A 19,828-nucleotide genomic window follows, 5' to 3' on the forward strand; every position below is an offset into this window, starting at 1 on the left:
GCTGCTTTTTACTCACAACTGTAAATCGATATTATTGCCAAAAAAAAAAAATCAAGCAACGATGAACAGCAATCAACTATAGAACCTAAGTTCTTTTACAAGTTGAATGAACTGCTGTCATATTTTTTTGCTGCTTTCTTTTGGCGTTTTCATGAGCTGGCAAAGCGATTATAAATCAATTTTTAAGCTGAGGCGGAGTTCATGAACTTTTCTTTCACACATCCAGAAATGTGCGTGTTCATTCGTCATGCGAAAGGGAAATATGTAAATGAAATGCGGCAACAGTTTTTCCCCCGTTGATGATGATGCCACCAACCAAATGTTGTAAGCGCAACTCACTTTTCAAGTGCCTGCCAAAAAAAAAAATACAGAAAAAACTCCAACGAAATAAAAATAATACAAAACAAGAAGACGGGGAAAAAATATGTGATTTTTTTCGACGCGTTTGTTTCAAGGTCACTTGTTCGTTGTGCGTTGTTATATAAACAAGTTAAGTTCATTATGGCCAAGAAGTGGCGTATAAATGTGTGGAGCCAAAACAGGTCTCAGTCTCTCTCAATCTCTTGCCTTTTAATTATATTTTCAAAATCATTTTTCGACTGCGTTGGCGGCGCTTACCGCCAGACACTATGTACACATTTTCCCCCCACACATCGGAGAAATATATCCATCGATGTGCTACCCACATGGCGAGTGAGAGAACTTTGTTCATTTGTTGTTCTATTAGCTCGACGATTGCCAGCAATTATTCACAACAAAAGGTGTTGCATTCAACACACACATTTCCATGAAAATATTTTGATAGTTAACAACCACAAATTAACCAATTAATAGGCAATGCATCAAAAAGCAAAAGGAAAAATCTGAAGCACTTGAGAGATTTTTCATTCAATATTTCGGATGATGCAAGCCGCCTCATCTCTCTGTCTGTCTCTCTTGGCTGTCTATCAATCAAATTCTCTAATTGCTTCTTTAGACGCCAACACACACACAATGCAAAGGCACAAACAAGAAACCAGCAACAATCGGAACGCAGAGTCATAATTATGGTTAAGGCCTTTCCGTTGGCCAAGCCAAGTGCTAAAACTTAGACAAGCTCTCTTTGTACGTTGCCAGTTATTTTTTTTTTCTCTGTTTATGATGCCTTTGCCAGCAATTGTGGCTAATATTTAACAGCAACTTCAGCTTTATGTCTGCCCCCAAAGAAATGATTAATGCTATTCCCAACTTCTACGCAACATTTCGAAATGTTTGCCAGCCAATTAGCAATAGATTCCACTGTACTTCAAGCACAAACATACACACACACAGATCATGTGGGCAGCCAGCAGCAGTACTTAAATGTAAATTGTTTTCTACTTGACGGATAACTATACGCAAATGAGGGTACTAAGCCCACCTATTTGATGCATTAATAAGCTTAAAGCTAACTCAAACAGCTTTGTATATATAGAAAAACTATTGAATTTACTATAGTTCTTCGACTCGCAAGTGAAACTTCCAGCTAAAAACCCTTGAAACTGCATTTAAAGCTTACCACAAATTTTAGATTAAATTTATGTAGTGTTTAATACTTAATAAGAATTATTTGTGGTCCTTAAAACTCAAAACATAAAAACCATTGGAAAAGCATTTCAAACTAATTTCATATCGTATTTTATGGGAAGAATAATGTGAATTATATGTTTCCTTTTTTTAACTTATAACAGAAAATTAAGAGTTAAAAAGCTTTTAATAGTTGCCTAAAGTTATAGGTTAATTTTAACTTGTATTGAATGACAGGATTCATAAAAATTATTTGTAGTTCTTTGAAAGCTTGAAGCTAAAAACTATTAACAAAGCAGTTAATGTTTGTCTCAAGTTTCAAAATAATTCAAAAATAGTAAACAGATGAGAGTTATTTGTAGGGTTTTAAGCTAACAGCTTATAAAAATTTATAGAAAACTATTTCATATAAACCTAAATTTAAAGTATTATTTGATGTTATAATTGAAAGATAGTTAAGAATTAATTTAAGTTTTTTATTATTCAAATTCGAAAAGTTTAAAACGCAAACAATTTTAGTTTAAACTTTGAAACTTTTGTGAGCTCATAGTTTCTTTTTTTTCTACAAATTCACTCTTAAGTGACTAATCTTTTGTATGGAAGCACATAATTTAACATATTTAAGAAGCTAGTTTCTACTAGTTGAAAACGATGACAGCTTTCAGCTAAAAGTTGAGCTCAGTTTGCTAGAGCAGAAGCTGAAATAGCTGAGCCAAAGCCGTCGCTTAGCGTACTTTAACTTCCTATTTCTTATGGCCGGTTTGATTCTTGGTATTTGTGAAGTCATTTCCCCGGTCATGACGCTATTACAGAATTTTCGGATTTTCAGTTTTCCGCTGCCGCTGCTGCTGCTGCTGCTGACACATAAAAATTAAACATGCCGCACATGCAACAGGCAACAGCAAACAAAAAGCGGATGTCCGTGACGTGGCTAATATGAGAGAGTACATAATACATATCTGTGTACATTAAATGCTACTTGTGGCATGCCACACATGCATGTGGCGTGCGCTGTGTCATGCAAGCTAATCAGTTTCCAGACTTGCCACATTTGTCGCCTTCGCCATCGCCATCGGCATCGCCGTCGCATCTCCGTCGATGGATGATGTAACGCAGCTCAGCGAACTTGGCAGCAAGTGACAACCAATTTTGGGATGCTCTTGCAACCTTGAGAAACAGGTTCAATGCGCAATTCGCAATTCACAATTCGCCAATGTTGCGACAGGAAAAACTCCAACTACATTAAATGGTCTGCTTGACCAAAAAATATAAAGATCAACTAAAAATTGTATAAATATACAAGTTGGAAACAACTCACAACTTTTGTTGTTATATTTGCGACGAGCCTAAAGTCAAGTCGAGGCAAAGCTAACCGGTTTTCATATGATGTTGATGATGATGCGGAGACCGCCTCAGACGATTTATGAAGTCATCTTTTGTGGCTAAGCTCAACTCAGCAAAACTCAGCTTGCAATTTTGCACACACACGGCAAAACATCAAACATAAAGTCGAAAAATTCAAAAGAAAAATAAACACCTCGCTATAATGAATCTTTGAGATACATATTCCACATCGATAATTAAGCTCTATTTTTGGGGGCTCGCAAAAAAAAAATAAAACTCACCTTTGTCGTCCCGTTTTTTTCTTTTTATGATCTTTCTCTTCTCTATCTTTTACTTTTGTGTAATCCAATTAGTTGTGTAGCTTTTGTTTTATAACAAACGTGTTGATTTTGCAAACATTTGTTGCTCTATATAATTTCCAAATTTGTGTGTTGTACAATTTATTATTAGTATTTAATTTACATTCATGTTGTTTGTAACGTTTATTTTATTTCTGTGTTTTTAAACGGTTTTTTGCCTCTGCAATTTAGTCAAATTTGCATGCATTTAATTTTGGCCAACTTCCTCTTTGTTTTGCTATGGAAAATGAAACAAACAAAAAACCAGATAAACAATGGCAGCCGACTGGAAAAACACGATGCGAAAAACTTGCGAGAGAGCGTAGCTCTTAAGAAAAGAGCATCGCAAAGAGAAACGGAAATACGCTCTTTTGCATGAAGCGTTTAATTGCTAAATTTGTAAACATTATAACACAAAAGACTTAGGCAACAAACTTGCGAGTGGCGGTCAATTTTTCACAAATTCCCCCAACCCCGAAATAAAGCGCAATAAAATCGTTTTTATTCATTTGTAGGAGGGTATTATAACTTTGTTTTCGATATTGTCGTGATGAACACGGAATTCGCTGTTGGTTCAAGCACCCGTTGTGATAGCCAAGGGCAACAACAATCGACCGAACAAAAAACTAAAATCAAATCAGAGGAACGACAACAATTTCTTTTTTGGGGGGCTTTAAGGCATCACAAATGCGTTGGCACGAAACTCTTTGAACGTTAATCCAATTAGAATCGTTTTCATGGTATATTAAACTATACTATATATATTCACTTTAAACTGAAGTAGTATTCACACGTACATGCTTGTTTCTCATCAGCGAACGAAGCTCGACGAACGGCGACGACGACAACGACGACGGCAACAACTTAGACTTGCAGCACACAGCAAAGTCAAGCAACAAAACGCGCGCGACGCTCACGCGATAAGTGCGAGTGTGTGTGAGAGGTGTGTGTGTGTGTGAGTATGAGATGTGTGTGTTGTGGCAGTGTGTGTGTGTACCTTTCGAAGCGCGATGTGGTTGTGTCTCGCACACCGACCTGGCCAAGACTGAAGCGCTGAGACGTCAAGTTGACCAAGCAACCGGTCTGAGCCAAGTCAGCGACTTTCGGAGTCGCATTCGGAATCTTTCGGAGTCGCTGGCAAAATTGGCGAGCCGCAACGCAAGTCGACTCTTCTGATTGCAGGCGCCGCGCTCTTCTTAACGCTTCTATAATGTGTGTGTGAGTGTGTTGAGAGTGTGGTGAGTGCAAAGTTTTGGCTGATTATACCGGGTCGAAATAGAAGATATAGGGTATAACAGGTAGCCAACAATCTGGAGAGACAAAGGCGATTTAATCAAATTAAGTCACATTTTGGAAATGTAAAAAATTAGTAAATTAAAAGAAATCTTAACATACTCCTATAAAATACCGATGAGACTATCTATTCGTAATAAAGTAAATAAAACAAACGAAACAATTTAAATATCTACAGTCGAGTGTGCTCGAAAGTAAGATACCCGCTACCTATATTCAATAAAGGCAAAACTGTGCGGTATTATTCTTAAAATATAATATACTGAAACATACTAAAATACATCAAATGTTATATTTGGTATTTCGATATTTTATTACATTCAAAATATACCATAAATATGCCAGATTACGATTGTGAATATTTTGATTCAAAACAAAATTTTAACCAGAAATCATAGAAGTTCTTAACTAATGGTCCCAATACTTTATAGTATCGCTAATGACGAAGCGTATTTGGTTTAAATAAATAATAATAATAACAATAAACAAGATTCTTTCTTTCTTCATTCCCTTACATTCATTAAATTTAGCTGACAGGTATCCCACGGTCAAGCACTCTTGCATATACCTTTGGCTTTTTGCTTGGCCCACACCGGTTGCACTTGAGCCCTGCTTGCCACGCTCCGTTGACGCTCTTTGCTCTCGGCTGTCTCTCTCACCTATGTACCCAGATTTTTCTTTTCTAATGATAATTATAGAGATTCATTCCAGAGAAGTGGTCAATGTGTTGTGTCTCCTGCCCGAATCTCGTCATGCTCGGCCAACGTAACTAACTAAGCCCACCTCAACAACACATTCGCACTCTCCGAGAGACGTCAGCGTGTGTTCTCTGTGTGGGCTGCACTCGTCTCTGCAACTGTCTCTGTCTCCACCTCCGTCTCCATCTCTAGTGGAATGCCTTGATGACGGCATCGACAGCGACAGCGACATCGAGTACGTTTATACTACATATTGAATCTTGGCCTGACAACATGCTAACTATGGCCAGTATTTTGTGTTTGTTTAGAGTGAAACAAATAAATCTTGGACTTGCATTTACATTTATCAACTCCTGCCAGGCATCGCAGGTAGTTGCAGCTCAGCTTGGCATACAAAGAACCGATCTCTGAGTCGAGCTCCGTTCAGCTGAGCTCAACCGTTGTCGGCAGCCTTGACTGAGGTCAATTGTTGGCATTTCCCATTAACTTGTACGTTTCTATTTATATTTTTAGTTATACCAATATTTATGAGCATTATGCGTGCTTCCCTTGCTCATCCCAAAGACGTGCCGGCATTTTCAACTCACATACTACGTGATCTCATCTGCCTTCCTCAGAATTGTTACATTTTTTGAGCTGACAATTATGTAACTTGCATAAGATTATTGTTTTGATTAGAACTGAATGAATTTTAAATATTTAAAATATTGTACGTGGAATTCTAATACTTTCCATACATTTAACAAGCTCTGTTCTCAGCACTCTCGTATTGAAGAATTTACACATATTCTTGGAAAGTATATTTTTCATTAAATCGCTGATACTTTGGAATAATTTAATTTACTCTTGGGAAATTTAAGAGTATATAGGCTTAATACTTTCATTGTATTGTATACTGAGTAAATACAGTAAGGCCTTAAAGAAGAATAATATATCTTTTAACCATAAAGAGCCAAAAGAATACCAACTGATAATTAAAATATTAAGAACCCAAATGTAATAAATGATATACTTATTTCAACATGGCATAAAATATTTTTTTTTAATTGATATTACTATTTTAAATAAAATAAATTTTAATTTTAATGATCTTGCTATTTTTAATTTATCCCTTAATTAGCTTTAACTTGGTACTAGCAACTTAAAATTTAAGTTCCTGACGAACTGCACAAGGCAAATCAATTTACCACATGCCTCTCAACTCGCATAAAACAAGAGATACAAATTAGCTATTGGCAAAACTCGTAGCTGAATCATAGTTGTCTTTGCCACTTTTGGCCATAAGTAGGTTTTATCAGCTCAGTTGGCAACAAATCAATTACAATTACATCACAATATGAAAAAAAAACGCAATTCTAAAGATTTTCGACATTCGCATGCGAAGACGAAGAATTCATCGACTACCTACGCTGAAAAGTTGAACTTTTACGTGAATATTTGGCAAAGTCTACAAAGCAAAAGAAACAATAATAACAACATCTGTGAACTACAAAAACAGCAGTGTTGACACCCACACACGATCTGTGGGACAAGTTCATAAAACGCGGCTGACAAGTTCATAAATTGACAAGTCGTTGGCCTTAGGTTTTGGTTGCCCTCGTATTGCTGGCCAATAAACAATAACAATAGCAACAGTCACAAGAGAAACGAAAATCAACCCTAAGGGAGGCAAAGGGACCGGCATAGGTAGCCAAGGGTTACTGTTGCTTCCAAGGAATTATTATTATTCTAGCATAGAGTATTGAAACTTTGTGCTGAAGTATGTGACGCATATGTTAGATAACAATATTAACATATATATTCTACATTTCATCATTTCAACAAATTGTATCGATTTTGCCATTTCTGGATATATCTGTCCGTCTGTTCGTCTGTCCATCTGAAAAGCTATTATTTCTGTAGCGATTATGAGGAAAATTATCACATATCTGTCTCTTTCAGCTTCTATACATAATAAGTTTCAATATAATATAGTTGTAGTCTTGACAAATATCTTAATATTTCAAGCTAAGTATTGATCCAACAAAAGTCAGATTAATTCAATAGGCTGTATTGATTTTATACATTTAAAGTTAATCATTTAACTAAATGGTTTAATTCTTATTGAAGTGTATCATATTAATAAGCTTAAGGCATATGTCGTTATATTACAGTTAATTTTAATTTCTTTCTATTAAGTTAAGGTTTATAAAACTGAATCTAATCTTCGAATTAAATATATAAATGAAATTTTAGTCGATTAAAGTATTTGAAAGTCGGCGTGCAAGAAAAAAGCTGTAGTATTTTGTTTATTTATGTACATTTGAATTGTAGGGCGGGAGAGAGTGAGAGAATCAAATGAACACTGGATTTAGCTTCAAGTTAAATTCAATAAGCAGGCAGTCAGGCAAGGCATGCAGAAAGGCAGCCCATTGTCAATTAATCTACTAATTGTTTTGTAAAAAATTTCATGTTGAAAAAGGGTTTCTCAGGATATAAAACGCTCAAATTCGCAACTATAAATTGGCGCACAAGTGTCCTGCGATAGAGATACCTATATATATACTATATCATCTAATTCGGCACTATGGCCGAGATATTGTCACGCGAAAAGGAATTGTTCAAAATTAATCAGGAGCTTAATCTAATGTCATTGGGACCCGGCGACGACCAGCAGGTACCTGTGGTAAGTCAATCTCGGTATGGCACTTACCTTAAACAGAAGGGTCCCAGCACGCTGCTCAAGAAGAAGTTTAATGGCGAAAGCGCCACAATCAAGCCAACATCGGGACGGGGACCGAAGATGAAGTGCCAGTCGAAGTCGTTGAACAGAAGTGCTGGCACATCGCCATTGACAACGCCCCCGTCACCCACGCCCAGGGGTAAGACCACGCCGACTCTGATGACCTCGCTGACCAAGTCGAAGCTGCCGGAGCGTCGCCAAGGTGCTGCAGGCAGCGACTGGAAGCCTGGCAAGGGGCAATGCAAGTATGCCACGGCACAGCCCACAATCCGCGGGGACAGCACCTTCACTCGCAGGGCCGTCCACAAGACGGCAACGTATGTGAAGTACCGCAATCCGAATTTCACGCAGAGTCCTTCACTGGATCTGCTGCTGCGCAAAGATGATGACGACATGTCAAGCAACGCGCAGCACTTGCAGCAGCAGCAGCAAGAACAGCCGCAACAACTGGTGGAGGTGGAGGTGACGCAGCAGACACGCGAGAGCACGACGGTGATCAACGGACAGTCCAAGAAGCATCTCACTCAGGACAACTTTATACGGTAAGCGCCATTTTCATTAGTAGTGTTGTAAATCAAAGTTGAATATCGATAGACCGCTGCACGAATCGTCAATGCAAAAGCCGATATATCGATCGATAACAATTGAACGTTGAAAACAAAACCGAACAATATCGGCGCGATTGTAATTGATTTAAATAATGCAATGCTAATACTCCCTCTCCTTTGCAGATTTCTCAAGGCCAAGGTGGTCATATTAGAGGAGGATCATGGAGCACTCACGCAAGAGATGTCGGCTCAAAGGGAGCGTATGGACGAGGCCATGGAAGCACTACGGAAAATCGAAATACAGCGGGATCAGGCCATCAACTCGAACACAAAATTGACTGATCAACTGCACCGACTCGAGCAGCAGGGCGAAGAGGCAACACGACGCCAAAAGGAACGCCAGCAGGAGTTCGGTAATCTGCAGCGGGAGCTGGAACTGCTAAAGCGCGACAACAAAATGTTGAAACAAACCAACATCAATCTGGAGAATCGCTTGTCCCGTGCCAACGACGAAGCGGAATCTATACGTCAAATGCTCAGTCAGCAGAGTGGCGATAAACGAGAGGAGCAGGAGACACAACGCAAAGAGCTAAAACTGCGTGACAGCCGCATCAAAGCGCTGAAGCGTCAACGAGCCGATCTACTCAACGCCTACAAGAAGCAATTATTCATGATTGACAACCTGAAGCGTCAGAATAGTTGCGTAGAGCAGGCGGTGGCTATTGGCTTTGGCGAGAAGGAGTTCAACAAGGTGCTTGAATGGAACATGGGCAGCAAGGCCACCTTTTAACCACCAGCACAACTGTTGGCAGTAGTGACAGATTTTACTTAAGCCATAAATATGTATTTGTATATATAGTAGAAATTAAATTTTTATGTTAGGACACGCTGAAATTCCCTCAAGCAATTTCGTTTTCAATTACCACGCGCTTAACGCAATTACAGTGGTTTCATTTCTCGTCAATCCTGGGGGTTGGCCACTAGTTTCCAGCTACTATAAAAGCTTGTGTTATGGCAAACGTGAAGCACACAAACATCACAGCTCTCAACAGCTAAGCATCATCATCAACAGCAGCAGAAGTATCATCGAATCTCGTTCAGTTCAACGCTGTCCACACTCAATCAAGACTGCAGAATGGCCGCTCTAAGATGCACACTTACCTTCCTGCTGGTTACCATCATTGTAGCCACAATACTGTTGCGCAGCAGTGAAGCCGCCTATAGGAAGCCCCCATTCAACGGCAGCATCTTTGGCAAGCGCAATGCTTTAGGTAAGTTAAGTTAAACTTACTAAGCGAAAGGATTAGTTAAAGCATAAATGTTCCCTCTCTTTTTTAGACTACGACAACGCCAAGGCTATGAATGCTGCCTGTGAGGTGGCCGTGGAGGCGTGTCAAAGCTGGTTTCCACAGAACGACAGCAAATAGGAGCACGCCCTGAGAATGCACATTATGGGACTGATCTTACACTTACGCGCCATTAAGCAGCACAGCGTCAGATGCTGCAGCTGCAATAACCTAATCACAACCAGCGAATATTAACTTAATCTTATGACAAAAGAAAAGCATGTATAAAATGTATTTAGCTTAAGTCGTTCCTATCAACTTATATAGAATACATACTCAATAAACTTAGAGCAATGCACTTGATCCTCAATCTCTTTAACTTTTTTCTACATCAATATACATACATATATAATGCTTGCACATGCTTGAGATACATACATAACTATACATATAAATATAGTTTTAGTTTTAGCTGTAGCGTTCGCTTTAGTTAATAGAATACAATTTGAATAGGCTGCACGAGCTATTACTACTACAATAGAATATAGTATGTACAATAGAACTCTGCTCAGTCAACGCCGCCGACGCTGTCGCAACTCATTGATGTGCTTGCGCAGGTATGTCATGTAGTCCACCATGGACGAGGTGAGTGCCTGCAATAAAAGATTATATATTAATACACTATACTAATAATATATAAATAGAATTTTTCAGCTACTCACTGCATCCAGCACATAGCGCGGTATAACCCTTCAAATCCAGACATAGCACCCACTCCAGTATGCAACTATCTGACTTGCCAATGATCTCGCGGAACGCAAAGCCCGACACAATGTTCTCGCCTCTGTAAATAGGTATGTATAGTTAAGAATGTTGTCAAAGGAACACTTTTTATATATGTATGTCTTACCTTGTGTACTTCGTTGTGGCTGGCACTGCGGCATATTCAACGCTAATTGCTGAGCTCATCCACACCTTGTTCTTGGTCTTGCCCACTGCAGCAGTGTCCGCTGTTGCCAACGTAAGTGTGTCCTTAGTTGCTGCGATTGGCACATCATCCACGCTATCCTTGGCATCCTCAAATGAATCATCTAGTGGAGGTGGCTCAACATTGAAATTTATTACAGCACCCATTCCTTTGGCGCCCAGACTTTTGCTTAATGTCTCGTATGGAGTTGTGGGCGCTGTTGCCGCTCTGCCGCCAACAGATTCTCCTGCAACTGATGGCTGACTGAAGCCGCCAAGAAAGCGACCTCGAGTGCTAGTAACGCTTCCAGTTTGTGGAGTGTGCGACTCAGTGTCCGATAGAGTGCTCACGCTTCCTTCGCAAGAGCGGCTTAGAGAGTTATTGTCATCGTCGTCATCGCTGCAAAGTGCGGCGACCTCGTCGTCATCACAGATTTTGCCATTGTACATTAGACGACAGCAGCGGAGATTAACAAAATCGCGGCTCTTCACCATGCCACCGCCACCGCCAACGGACACCTGGTAGGTTATATCGGTGTACGAATTGATTTTCTAAAATATATAAATTGAGTTAATATCGTAATTAATTCATAAATAGAGCTATGACATACGCGCACTATCTTGGACTCTAACAATGATGGATTCCACTTGGGCACATCCTCAATGCGGTAGAACAGCTCCTCCATCAGCGCCTTGGCAGGATATTTGAGACGTGCCTGTTGTATCCACAAATAAAGTAATCAATAAATTTTGAAAAACTTTTAATGTTACTTCACACACCGTCAATTTGTAGATTTTGCCAATTTTTTCGCGCTGCGTGCTGTGAATGGTGTCGCCCTTGGGCGTTACTTTCTCCACTTTCCAATCGGTGGACTCAATGAGCTCGTACGCCTTGCGCAGGCAATCCAGACCCATCTGATTGTACTCCTCGTCCTGCAAAACAAAGCAATTCAAAGTAAGTTGATATAAGGTAAAGTATTACACAAATGTTTAATAACCAAGAACATCTTGAAGCTGCGTTTGATGCCTGAGCAGTCGGATGACAGCTTCTTTTATAGTTCCAATTTGTTTTATTCATTAGATTTTTAAAGTATGCGCATAGGTAATCGCTTGGTTTACCTGTTCATCCTCCTCGTCCGAGTGATGCGCCGTATCCAAGGGTGAATAGAAATCAGTAACGCTTTGCGGTGGACGTTCGCGTTCGGTCAAAATCGTTGGCTGCGTGAATGGAGTGCGATCGTTTGTGGTGGCCGCTGCCAAAGAAAGCATAGCATATGCATAAATAAATAAGTACTTGAAAATGTATAAATTAAAGTCCAACTAACCGGTGAAATAACGACGCGCATGTCGTTCCTGAGGTATGACGCGACAGTCAAGGAACCAAGCCTCACCCCAAGCCAGAATGAAGGATGTGATGATGAGTATCACCTCAAATACTTGCTGTTTGGAGTGCACCCACTAAACAAGAAATGCGGAATATAAATAAATAATATACGTTTTGTAATAATTTAGCTTCTTACATCGTAGAAGAATACTTTGGTGATGAGAAACATGCAAGAAGCGCTTGTGGATAGCTGCAGGAAGAACAACAATTAGAAGTGAAGCTGGAGATTAAAGTAATTTTTAACTTACCGCAATGATGGACCAATGATTTATGTATAACATTGCATAGAAGAATATTAAGACTACGAAGCGGCACAGCGCCGTGGCAACCACATCGAAAAGTGATGTATATATGGTATACTGAACCACTTGCTTCTGAAAGGCCTGGAATATATTGTCGCCACCGATCTGCAAATATAAATGATAAATTAAAAAATAGAGAATATACTAAATACTGTATATATTATACTTACAACTATGCAAATTAGCCAGAGCAGCGATACAAACACTAAGTCGAAGGTGACAAAGAGACAGAAGAAGCGTCGCACCACTGACATGCGTCCATCCTGCATGTAGCCGCCCAAGAACTCCTCGGTAAACAAATTAATGGAATGCGGTCGCGCTACTTTGAATTGGAATCAATAAAGAACAATTTAATTATAAGGGTGTATTTTATGTGGCGCATCTTACCCATATCGTATGGCATGTGATATGGATTGCCAGGTTGCCGAGCATTTGTGAGGAAGAGCTGGGCAGTGCTGCGTACGTCATCGGAATCATTCTGGGACATGATTTTGTTGTGTTGACTTCGGTATTCGAGTTCTTCTTCGACTTTAGAAGTTAGCTCATTTTACAACCACTTTGCAAATCACCTGTAATCATAATTAACAATTGTTTATATTAAACAAAACAATATAGTGGCTTATCAGCTTTATCAGTAAATAATGCAAAACACTAAACAAAAAGCCAACTGCTGTCGATAGTCGATAAGAAGAAAGCCAAAAACGGCAAAAATGTATGACTAATTGTATTGAAACGAAACGAGTTTCCTCGGCGTCCTATAGTTCCGCTTATTTTATGTTTATGCTGATAAAACACAATTAATCACGTATGTCTCTGTATTTACTTATATTCTAATTGTTCGCTCTTGCATTAGTGGCTGACTTGACCCGATTTATGGCTTGTTTGATTAAGTGCTGATAAGCTTCACCTCTTTCTTTCTCTTTGTTTTTGTGTTTTTTCTGCCATAAACAAAATTTTCAACTATTGCCAACCCGCATATTGACCATTCTACTGACACTTTTTGTATATATTTTAAATTAGTTACGTTGTGAGCTGGTTTCTTACACTTTTTAATAGCACCAATGGTTTTACTAACACTCTATATATCCATATATATACGTTTTATTGCAATTATCAATTTGTTAAGCAGTTATCTCGTACAACGGGAATATACGGGGGTGAAGCTACGATGCACAATGCATAAACAGCTGATCAGCGTGACCGCACGCCAGCAACATCAAAATACCAAAATAAAAATACCATTTGAAATAATAAAACCGTTTTATTTCGCTACTCTTCATTCAATTACTTAAATGTATAGAAATTATTTTAATGTCATCGTAGGGTTTATCTGTTTTGGGATTTGCTTTAGCATTGCATATATTCAGCACCACTTCCATGCCACGAAAGACACGGCCGAACACCGTGTGCTTGTTATCCAGCCAAGGCTGTAAGCAAAATAAGTTTTAATAATTGATTTTCAATATATCCCATTTCAGCCTTACCGTAGGCAGCACTGTAATAAAGAACTGACTGCCATTTGTATTGGGTCCAGCATTTGCCATGCTCACGGTATACGGCCGATCGTGTTTTAAGCTCGGCACAAATTCATCTTTAAAGTCACTGCCCCAGATGGACTTGCCTCCAGTTCCGGTGCCTGTGGGATCGCCAGTCTGCACCATAAATCCTTTGATGACTCGATGGAATATATGTCCATTGTAGTAGCTATGAAAAAGCAATTTAAAATTAATTTTAATTTTATTCAAGTCGAACGCTAAGACTTGTAGTTAAAGAATACTCAATAAGAGTTGGCAGTTAACTCATTTGCTTTGGCCACACAGCTTTTTTGAGTTTCCCAAAAATCGGTTAAAATTATCACATTCAACCAAACTCGAGTGAAGCTTTCTTCTTCTAACTGCAAATAAAAAAAATTATATTGAAAGTCAAAGTCTTACCCATTCTTCGCATGTACACAAAAGTTTTCCACGGTTTTTGGCACCTCCTTAAAGAAGAGTTTCATATGAATATCCCCCTTGGTGGTATGCAGAACTACATTCTCGTAGATACGTTGTATAACTAAAACAAATTTTGTTAATTTTATTATTTGCAAAGTACATAATGTAACCATTAAACCTTCTTCTGATCAAAGTCGGCGTGTAAAGGAATAAAAGATTGTTAGTAATAATATGGGATTAGTAGAGACCGTTAGCAAACAAATACCTTGAGACTCGGGCACAGCAATAATGTCTTCCTTCGATGGCTTTTCATTGAATATATCCCGATCTACATCTTGTAGATCCGAAGGCAGACGCCTACTATATAAGTAAAAGCGATTTTTTCTAAAATGAGGAATAGTTAATATTAGAAACAAATATTTATTTAATCAACTAACTTGAAGGCTGTGCAAAAAGCTGTCGGATCGTTGAGCAAATTTTGTAGCGCCGGATTTTCGCTGGCTTCCTGCTCCAGCGTTATAGCCGCCTTTTGACGCTTTATGCGGCCCTGAAATAGCGCCACTTGCAGCGGGCGGATATTGTCTGTCTTGCCCAAAATGGTGACACAACGATTGGTGGCTACGTTGATTACCTTGATCCCCAGCATAGTGGGATAGAGTAAAAAGTGACCAGTGCTATCGAAGAGTATGTTCAGGGTTGTATTTTGAGCCGTCTTCTCAAGGTCCCGTTCAGCAGCCATTCTTCTGCCGAACTCCATGTTAGGTAGCGCATGTGGCGTCTGTTGCATTTGCGTGTAAGTGGTCAAGGCTTCATCGAAAACACGCAACAATTTGCCCGTATTGAACTGGAAGACACGCACCTTGCGATCAGTTGAAATAGCCGCAAAGCGTTTGCCATCTGGTGTTGCAGCCAGGCCCGTGACCATTGTCTTGTGTTTGGCAAACTCAAAGAGACTTGTGTCCAGCTTGGAGTCGAAGTTAACCAAGCGTTGTGGAAATTTGTAATCATGCTTTGAATTCTGCCAGTACTCCAAGATGCCGTTACGATCGACTGAAATCACAGTTTCCATGGCCAGATTAAAGCACATGGCAACCACAGGGGCCGAATGCAGTTTGTCTAATGAATGTAAGATGTCACCGCCACTTTGGCCATCATAGATATGAATGCTGTTGCTCTCCGAGTCGGTGCTGAAAGTTATGATAAATATCACAATTTATTTGAAATACAATTTGTAGGTAACTTACATGGCGAGTCCCTGCACTGCATCGCCAGGTGAGTTGATCCACTCGCTGCAAAGCGGCGTGTAACCCAAACGTATTATATTGATCATGTCAAAGTTGATTACATCAAAAACTTTAGCCGTTTGGTCGGTTGCCGCAGAGCAGAGCAATGTACCGCTACTGTTGGTGGACAGGGACTTGATGGGCACCAAGTGGCTGCGAAAGTGTTTCACAAAGTCAATGCCCAAGTCCATCTTCTTCCAGAACTTGATATGGCCATCCAAGCTAGCTGTGATTACAAATTCAGTTTTTGTGCTCACCAAATGCGTGATGACGTCCCGATGCATGTAGCTCCGCTCATAGCTCTCGGCGTTAGGTAGATTCTCCAGATAGATGTTCTCATATGGTAGTACTATAGGGATATTACTGTATTAAATATCTGGGTTTTTAATCATTTGTTTACCTTTCTTTTTCTTAGCCGGCACTGCAGCGCTTTGTTCAGACGGCATGGGACCAATCCAACCGTCGTCTTCGCCTTCTGCCTCTGCTTCTGGCTCCTGTGTAGTTGTCTCTGGCTCATCATCACTTTTATCTGCACTACCACGACGTTTCAAGTCTTCGCGTTTTACTTCGCTACTCATTTTTAATAAAAATAAACGTATAAACAAAACCAAACAAGCGCAGCGTGCAAGTGTGCAGAATCTATCGAAATGCGCCGATTATTATGTTTGTGTTATCGGGTCGATTATCAACCATCAGCTGTAGGCCGACATTGCGAATGGCAATTATTTTGCGATTTGCAATTCACACAAATTAAAAACATAACAAGCTTCAGATTTGAAACAACCTATAAAAAATCGGAATATATATAAGAAATTTGAAATAAAGTATGCAAAAGACAAGCGAAGAGGATGCGGCACACACAAACCAAACTGCGTGTAAGCCTAAAACGGATGCTGACGACACTGGTGGTGGCGGCAGCGGTGTTGGCGGCGGCGCCAATCGCATAGTTGTAGCAGCAGTACTTGGAGCGACAGAGACACGCATACGAATCAATAAATGGCGCGTACGCGAAGGACAAAATGTTTCGGCGGCACAAATCCTGTTCCTCTACCAACAACTGGGCGACGATGGCAAACCGATCAAGAAGGACGACACCACCATCCATAAGTATAAGTCAAATCGTGCTGGTGTAGTAAAAAAGCGGCTGCGAAAGGAAGGCGAGATTGTGATAAAAGGGTGAGTTCTTCTTCTTCGTGGCCCCCCTTTTTCCGGGAGGATGGAACGAGGGACGTGTGGTGGGTGTGGGTGGAATGCAATTATGCACATATGAACGTATACATAAAATCTCAAGCTGAAGCTATTGTTTTTGTTGTGTTCCCACTCTTCTCACTCTTTCTCTTTCGCTCTCTCTCGCAGGGATGCGCTTTTAGAGTTATCCGAATGCATACACACAACTGTTATCAAGGACATGTGCGCAGACTGCGGCGCAGATTTGCGGCAAAACGAAAATGTAAGTGACCAATAAGATTAAATGTATCGATAATTAATAAACTATCTATGCTCATAGGGACAAACATCGGAAGCATCAGTGCCCATGGTGCACACCATGCCCGACTTGAAGGTCACACAAAAGCTCGCTCAGAAACTGGGCCATGATGACACACGTCGGCTGCTGGCCGATCGCAAACTGGTGCTGCTAGTGGATCTCGATCAGACCGTAATACACACAACCAACGATTCGGTGCCGGAGAACATCAAGGGCATCTATCACTTTCAGTTGTATGGCCCGCAATCCCCTTGGTATCATACGCGTCTGCGCCCCGGCACCGCAGAGTTCTTGGAGCGCATGTCGCAGCTTTATGAGCTGCATATTTGCACATTTGGCGCTCGAAATTATGCGCACATGATTGCACAGCTACTGGATCCAGATGGCAAGTTCTTTTCACATCGTATTTTGTCACGCGACGAATGCTTCAATGCCACCAGCAAGACGGACAATCTAAAGTATATATGCGGTTGTTAATTGAATTTTAATTTATATTGTTAATATTTACCTTTTTGTTTGTGTAGAGCTCTTTTTCCGAATGGCGATTCGATGGTGTGCATTATTGATGACCGCGAGGATGTATGGAACATGGCCTCCAATTTGATACAAGTGAAACCGTATCATTTCTTTCAGCATACCGGTGACATCAATGCGCCGCCAGGACTCTCCAAACATGAACTAGACGGTGAAGGCGTCGATTTCAAAGGTAAACTGTTGGCTGCATTTGTTGTTACCTTTGTAATTAGAATTTATTGATTTCAATTTGCAGAAATTGATAAGTTAGCTGGCAAAAAAGCAGAGAGTGCATCTAAGGAACTGCCGAAAACCGATGCTGATGATGCTGACAAGGCTGATAATACAGTTTCGAGTACCAGCAAGGATGAAGAGGGTAATGAAGAGTCTGTGGATGCATTTGAAATGACAAGTGAAGGCAAAGATGCAGAAGCAGCTAATGCAGCCAGTAGCACAGCAGTTGAGCAGAGCGCCGATAAATTCAATGGCAAAGCGGAAGCAACATCGGAAGATGTCACATCTGGCGATGAAAACTCCTCTGGTTTGCCAGAACAAGAGTCAATGAATAACGCAAAACAAGGCAGCGATTGTGATGATATTAATGTTACCGATGATTTGCCGTCGGAGCCTTCTGATAACTCCAAAGCGTCGGCGACTAAGAAAGAAGATGACGAAAGCATCGCTTCGTCAACAAGTGGCGACGATAAACGTGGCGAAGATGACGCGTCAGCAGCAACAGCAGCCGCTGCCCAAGCTGATGATGTGGCAACAACATCGCAAAGTCCGAGTCCAAATGTTAAAGTTACCAGCGATGGGCAGAAACAAATCGAAATCGAGGATCCCGATGATTATTTACTGTATCTCGAAGTCATATTGCGCAACATTCACAAACGTTTCTATGCCATCTACGATGAGACCACAGAAATACCCGATCTGAAGATTATTGTGCCGAAGATACGCTGCGAAGTGCTGCGCGGACAGAATCTAGTCTTTTCCGGCTTAGTGCCCACACAAATGAAGCTCGAACAGTCGCGGGCCTACTTCATAGCCAAGAGTTTGGGTGCCGAGGTGCAGTCGAACATCAGCAAGGAAATCACACATCTGGTGGCTGTTAATGCTGGAACCTATAAGGTGAACGCCGCCAAGAAGGAGATCAACATCAAGGTAGTGAATGCGAATTGGTTGTGGGCATGCGCCGAGCGATGGGAGCATGTCGAGGAACGCCTGTTTCCGCTTGATCGCAAGTCACGGAATAAGGGCAGACAACCGCCAGCACATTGCCATAGTCCCGAGCACGTAGTCAACTATAATGAGAGATCAGAGATTTCGCCATCGAGCAGCATGCAACAAGAACAGGGCGGCAACTTTCGGGAAACACTTAATCCATTGCTGGTATTCACCAATGCGGACATTGAGTCTATGAACAAGGACTACGAAACATTCTTCGAGTCCGATTCATCCAGCGATGAAGGACCTGTTAATTTTGGTAAGTTTTATATAGAAATTAAATAATAAAATTCTTAAATAAATAATTGTTTGTGCAGAAAATCCGCCAATGGACAAGAAGTTGCTGAAGCGAAAACGCGATGACGACAACTCGAATCGAGCTCATGATTTCTTTACTCGCGCCGAGGATGTAATGATGGGAGCGCCGACCGGAAGCGCTGCTGACTTTGACAAAAGCTCCAATGAAGGAGATGAAAATGAGGACGAGGAAAATGAAGAAGACGACGACGAAATGCCAAGTGCCAAGTTTCGTCGAGGTAATGAAATAAGATGAATTTTAATTACCATTAATCTCAATTCGTTAAATACATTGCTTTGCAGGCGAAGAGTTGCCGTCGGATCTAGAAATGGGTTCGGACTCAAATAGCGAAAACAATCAGGACGATGAAGGCGACGATGGCGAATGGAATATGATGGGCGCTGCTTTGGAGCGTGAATTTCTCGGTTTAGAAGATTAGGCGGTCTGCGGTCTGCACAATTGAAATAAAAATGAACTCTATGATGCCAGTCAAAGGCATGATTGAAGCATGGAAGATTAAACGAACTTGTGAACAAAATGTTCCACACACACACTTTTGACATTTCAAATGTACCTATTGTTCGAAAAAAGCAAATTAGCAAAAAACAAAAAAAAAAGATAACGTAACGTTTAATTAATTTTCGCCTGGTTTATTTAGTAA

General features: G+C 40.4%; 6 protein-coding genes across 11 annotated transcripts in view; 3 read left to right on the forward strand and 3 right to left on the reverse strand.

Moving 5' to 3' along the window:
- Positions 1–4,261, reverse strand: part of LOC117571474 (uncharacterized) — a 29,741-nt gene extending 25,480 nt beyond the window's left edge. Inside the window, exons 1-2 of one of the 4 annotated variants that reach the window (XM_052005923.1) lie at positions 4,025–4,261; positions 3,171–3,296 (exon numbers count right to left, since the gene is read on the reverse strand). The gene's annotated coding sequence lies outside the window, so the exon portion shown is untranslated. Of the gene's footprint in view, positions 1–3,170; positions 3,466–3,996 lie in introns of all 4 variants that reach the window. The other 3 variants (XM_034253633.2, XM_034253634.2, XM_034253636.2) reach the window with 3 other exon arrangements.
- A 3,326-nt stretch (positions 4,262–7,587) lies between these two features.
- On the forward strand, positions 7,588–9,384 carry LOC117571476 (coiled-coil domain-containing protein 186). Its single transcript, XM_034253637.2, has 2 exons — positions 7,588–8,482; positions 8,672–9,384. The coding sequence occupies exons 1-2, from the start codon at positions 7,785–7,787 to the stop codon at positions 9,276–9,278; spliced, it is 1,305 nt and encodes a 434-aa protein (XP_034109528.1). The 5' UTR covers positions 7,588–7,784; the 3' UTR covers positions 9,279–9,384.
- A 32-nt stretch (positions 9,385–9,416) lies between these two features.
- Positions 9,417–9,954, forward strand: LOC117566554 (neuropeptide SIFamide). The gene is made up of 2 exons (XM_034246095.2): positions 9,417–9,759; positions 9,827–9,954. The coding sequence occupies exons 1-2, from the start codon at positions 9,624–9,626 to the stop codon at positions 9,913–9,915; spliced, it is 225 nt and encodes a 74-aa protein (XP_034101986.2). The 5' UTR covers positions 9,417–9,623; the 3' UTR covers positions 9,916–9,954.
- A 75-nt stretch (positions 9,955–10,029) lies between these two features.
- Positions 10,030–13,601, reverse strand: LOC117571472 (steroidogenic acute regulatory protein-like). Of its 3 annotated transcripts, none has more exons than XM_034253630.2 (12): positions 13,471–13,601; positions 12,814–12,995; positions 12,597–12,745; positions 12,373–12,531; positions 12,261–12,314; positions 12,066–12,198; positions 11,860–11,993; positions 11,521–11,673; positions 11,352–11,456; positions 10,685–11,292; positions 10,497–10,618; positions 10,030–10,427 (listed from the first exon to the last, which is right to left on the reverse strand). In XM_034253630.2, exons 2-12 carry the CDS (start codon positions 12,911–12,913, stop codon positions 10,372–10,374), a joined length of 1,773 nt encoding a protein of 590 aa, XP_034109521.2. In that variant the 5' UTR covers positions 12,914–12,995; positions 13,471–13,601; the 3' UTR covers positions 10,030–10,371. The 3 variants fall into 3 exon arrangements, with proteins under 3 accessions (XP_034109521.2, XP_051861880.1, XP_051861881.1); XM_052005920.1 differs by having other exon boundaries at positions 12,597–12,748; XM_052005921.1 differs by having other exon boundaries at positions 12,597–12,748; positions 13,502–13,593.
- Positions 13,602–13,673: 72 nt separating this feature from the next.
- LOC117567743 (peptidylprolyl isomerase domain and WD repeat-containing protein 1) lies at positions 13,674–16,305 on the reverse strand. Its single transcript, XM_034247929.2, has 7 exons — positions 16,044–16,305; positions 15,605–15,992; positions 14,798–15,547; positions 14,626–14,744; positions 14,361–14,481; positions 13,911–14,130; positions 13,674–13,853 (listed from the first exon to the last, which is right to left on the reverse strand). The coding sequence occupies exons 1-7, from the start codon at positions 16,219–16,221 to the stop codon at positions 13,707–13,709; spliced, it is 1,923 nt and encodes a 640-aa protein (XP_034103820.1). The 5' UTR covers positions 16,222–16,305; the 3' UTR covers positions 13,674–13,706.
- Positions 16,306–16,383: 78 nt separating this feature from the next.
- On the forward strand, positions 16,384–19,805 carry LOC117567741 (RNA polymerase II subunit A C-terminal domain phosphatase). Its single transcript, XM_034247926.2, has 7 exons — positions 16,384–16,819; positions 17,000–17,093; positions 17,151–17,587; positions 17,654–17,835; positions 17,899–19,128; positions 19,187–19,405; positions 19,470–19,805. The coding sequence occupies exons 1-7, from the start codon at positions 16,470–16,472 to the stop codon at positions 19,604–19,606; spliced, it is 2,649 nt and encodes an 882-aa protein (XP_034103817.1). The 5' UTR covers positions 16,384–16,469; the 3' UTR covers positions 19,607–19,805.
- Positions 19,806–19,828: the final 23 nt, after the last annotated feature.

This window comes from Drosophila albomicans, chromosome 3 (assembly GCF_009650485.2).
Source record: "Drosophila albomicans strain 15112-1751.03 chromosome 3, ASM965048v2, whole genome shotgun sequence".
In the NCBI taxonomy this organism is placed as follows: Eukaryota; Metazoa; Arthropoda; class Insecta; order Diptera; family Drosophilidae; genus Drosophila; species Drosophila albomicans.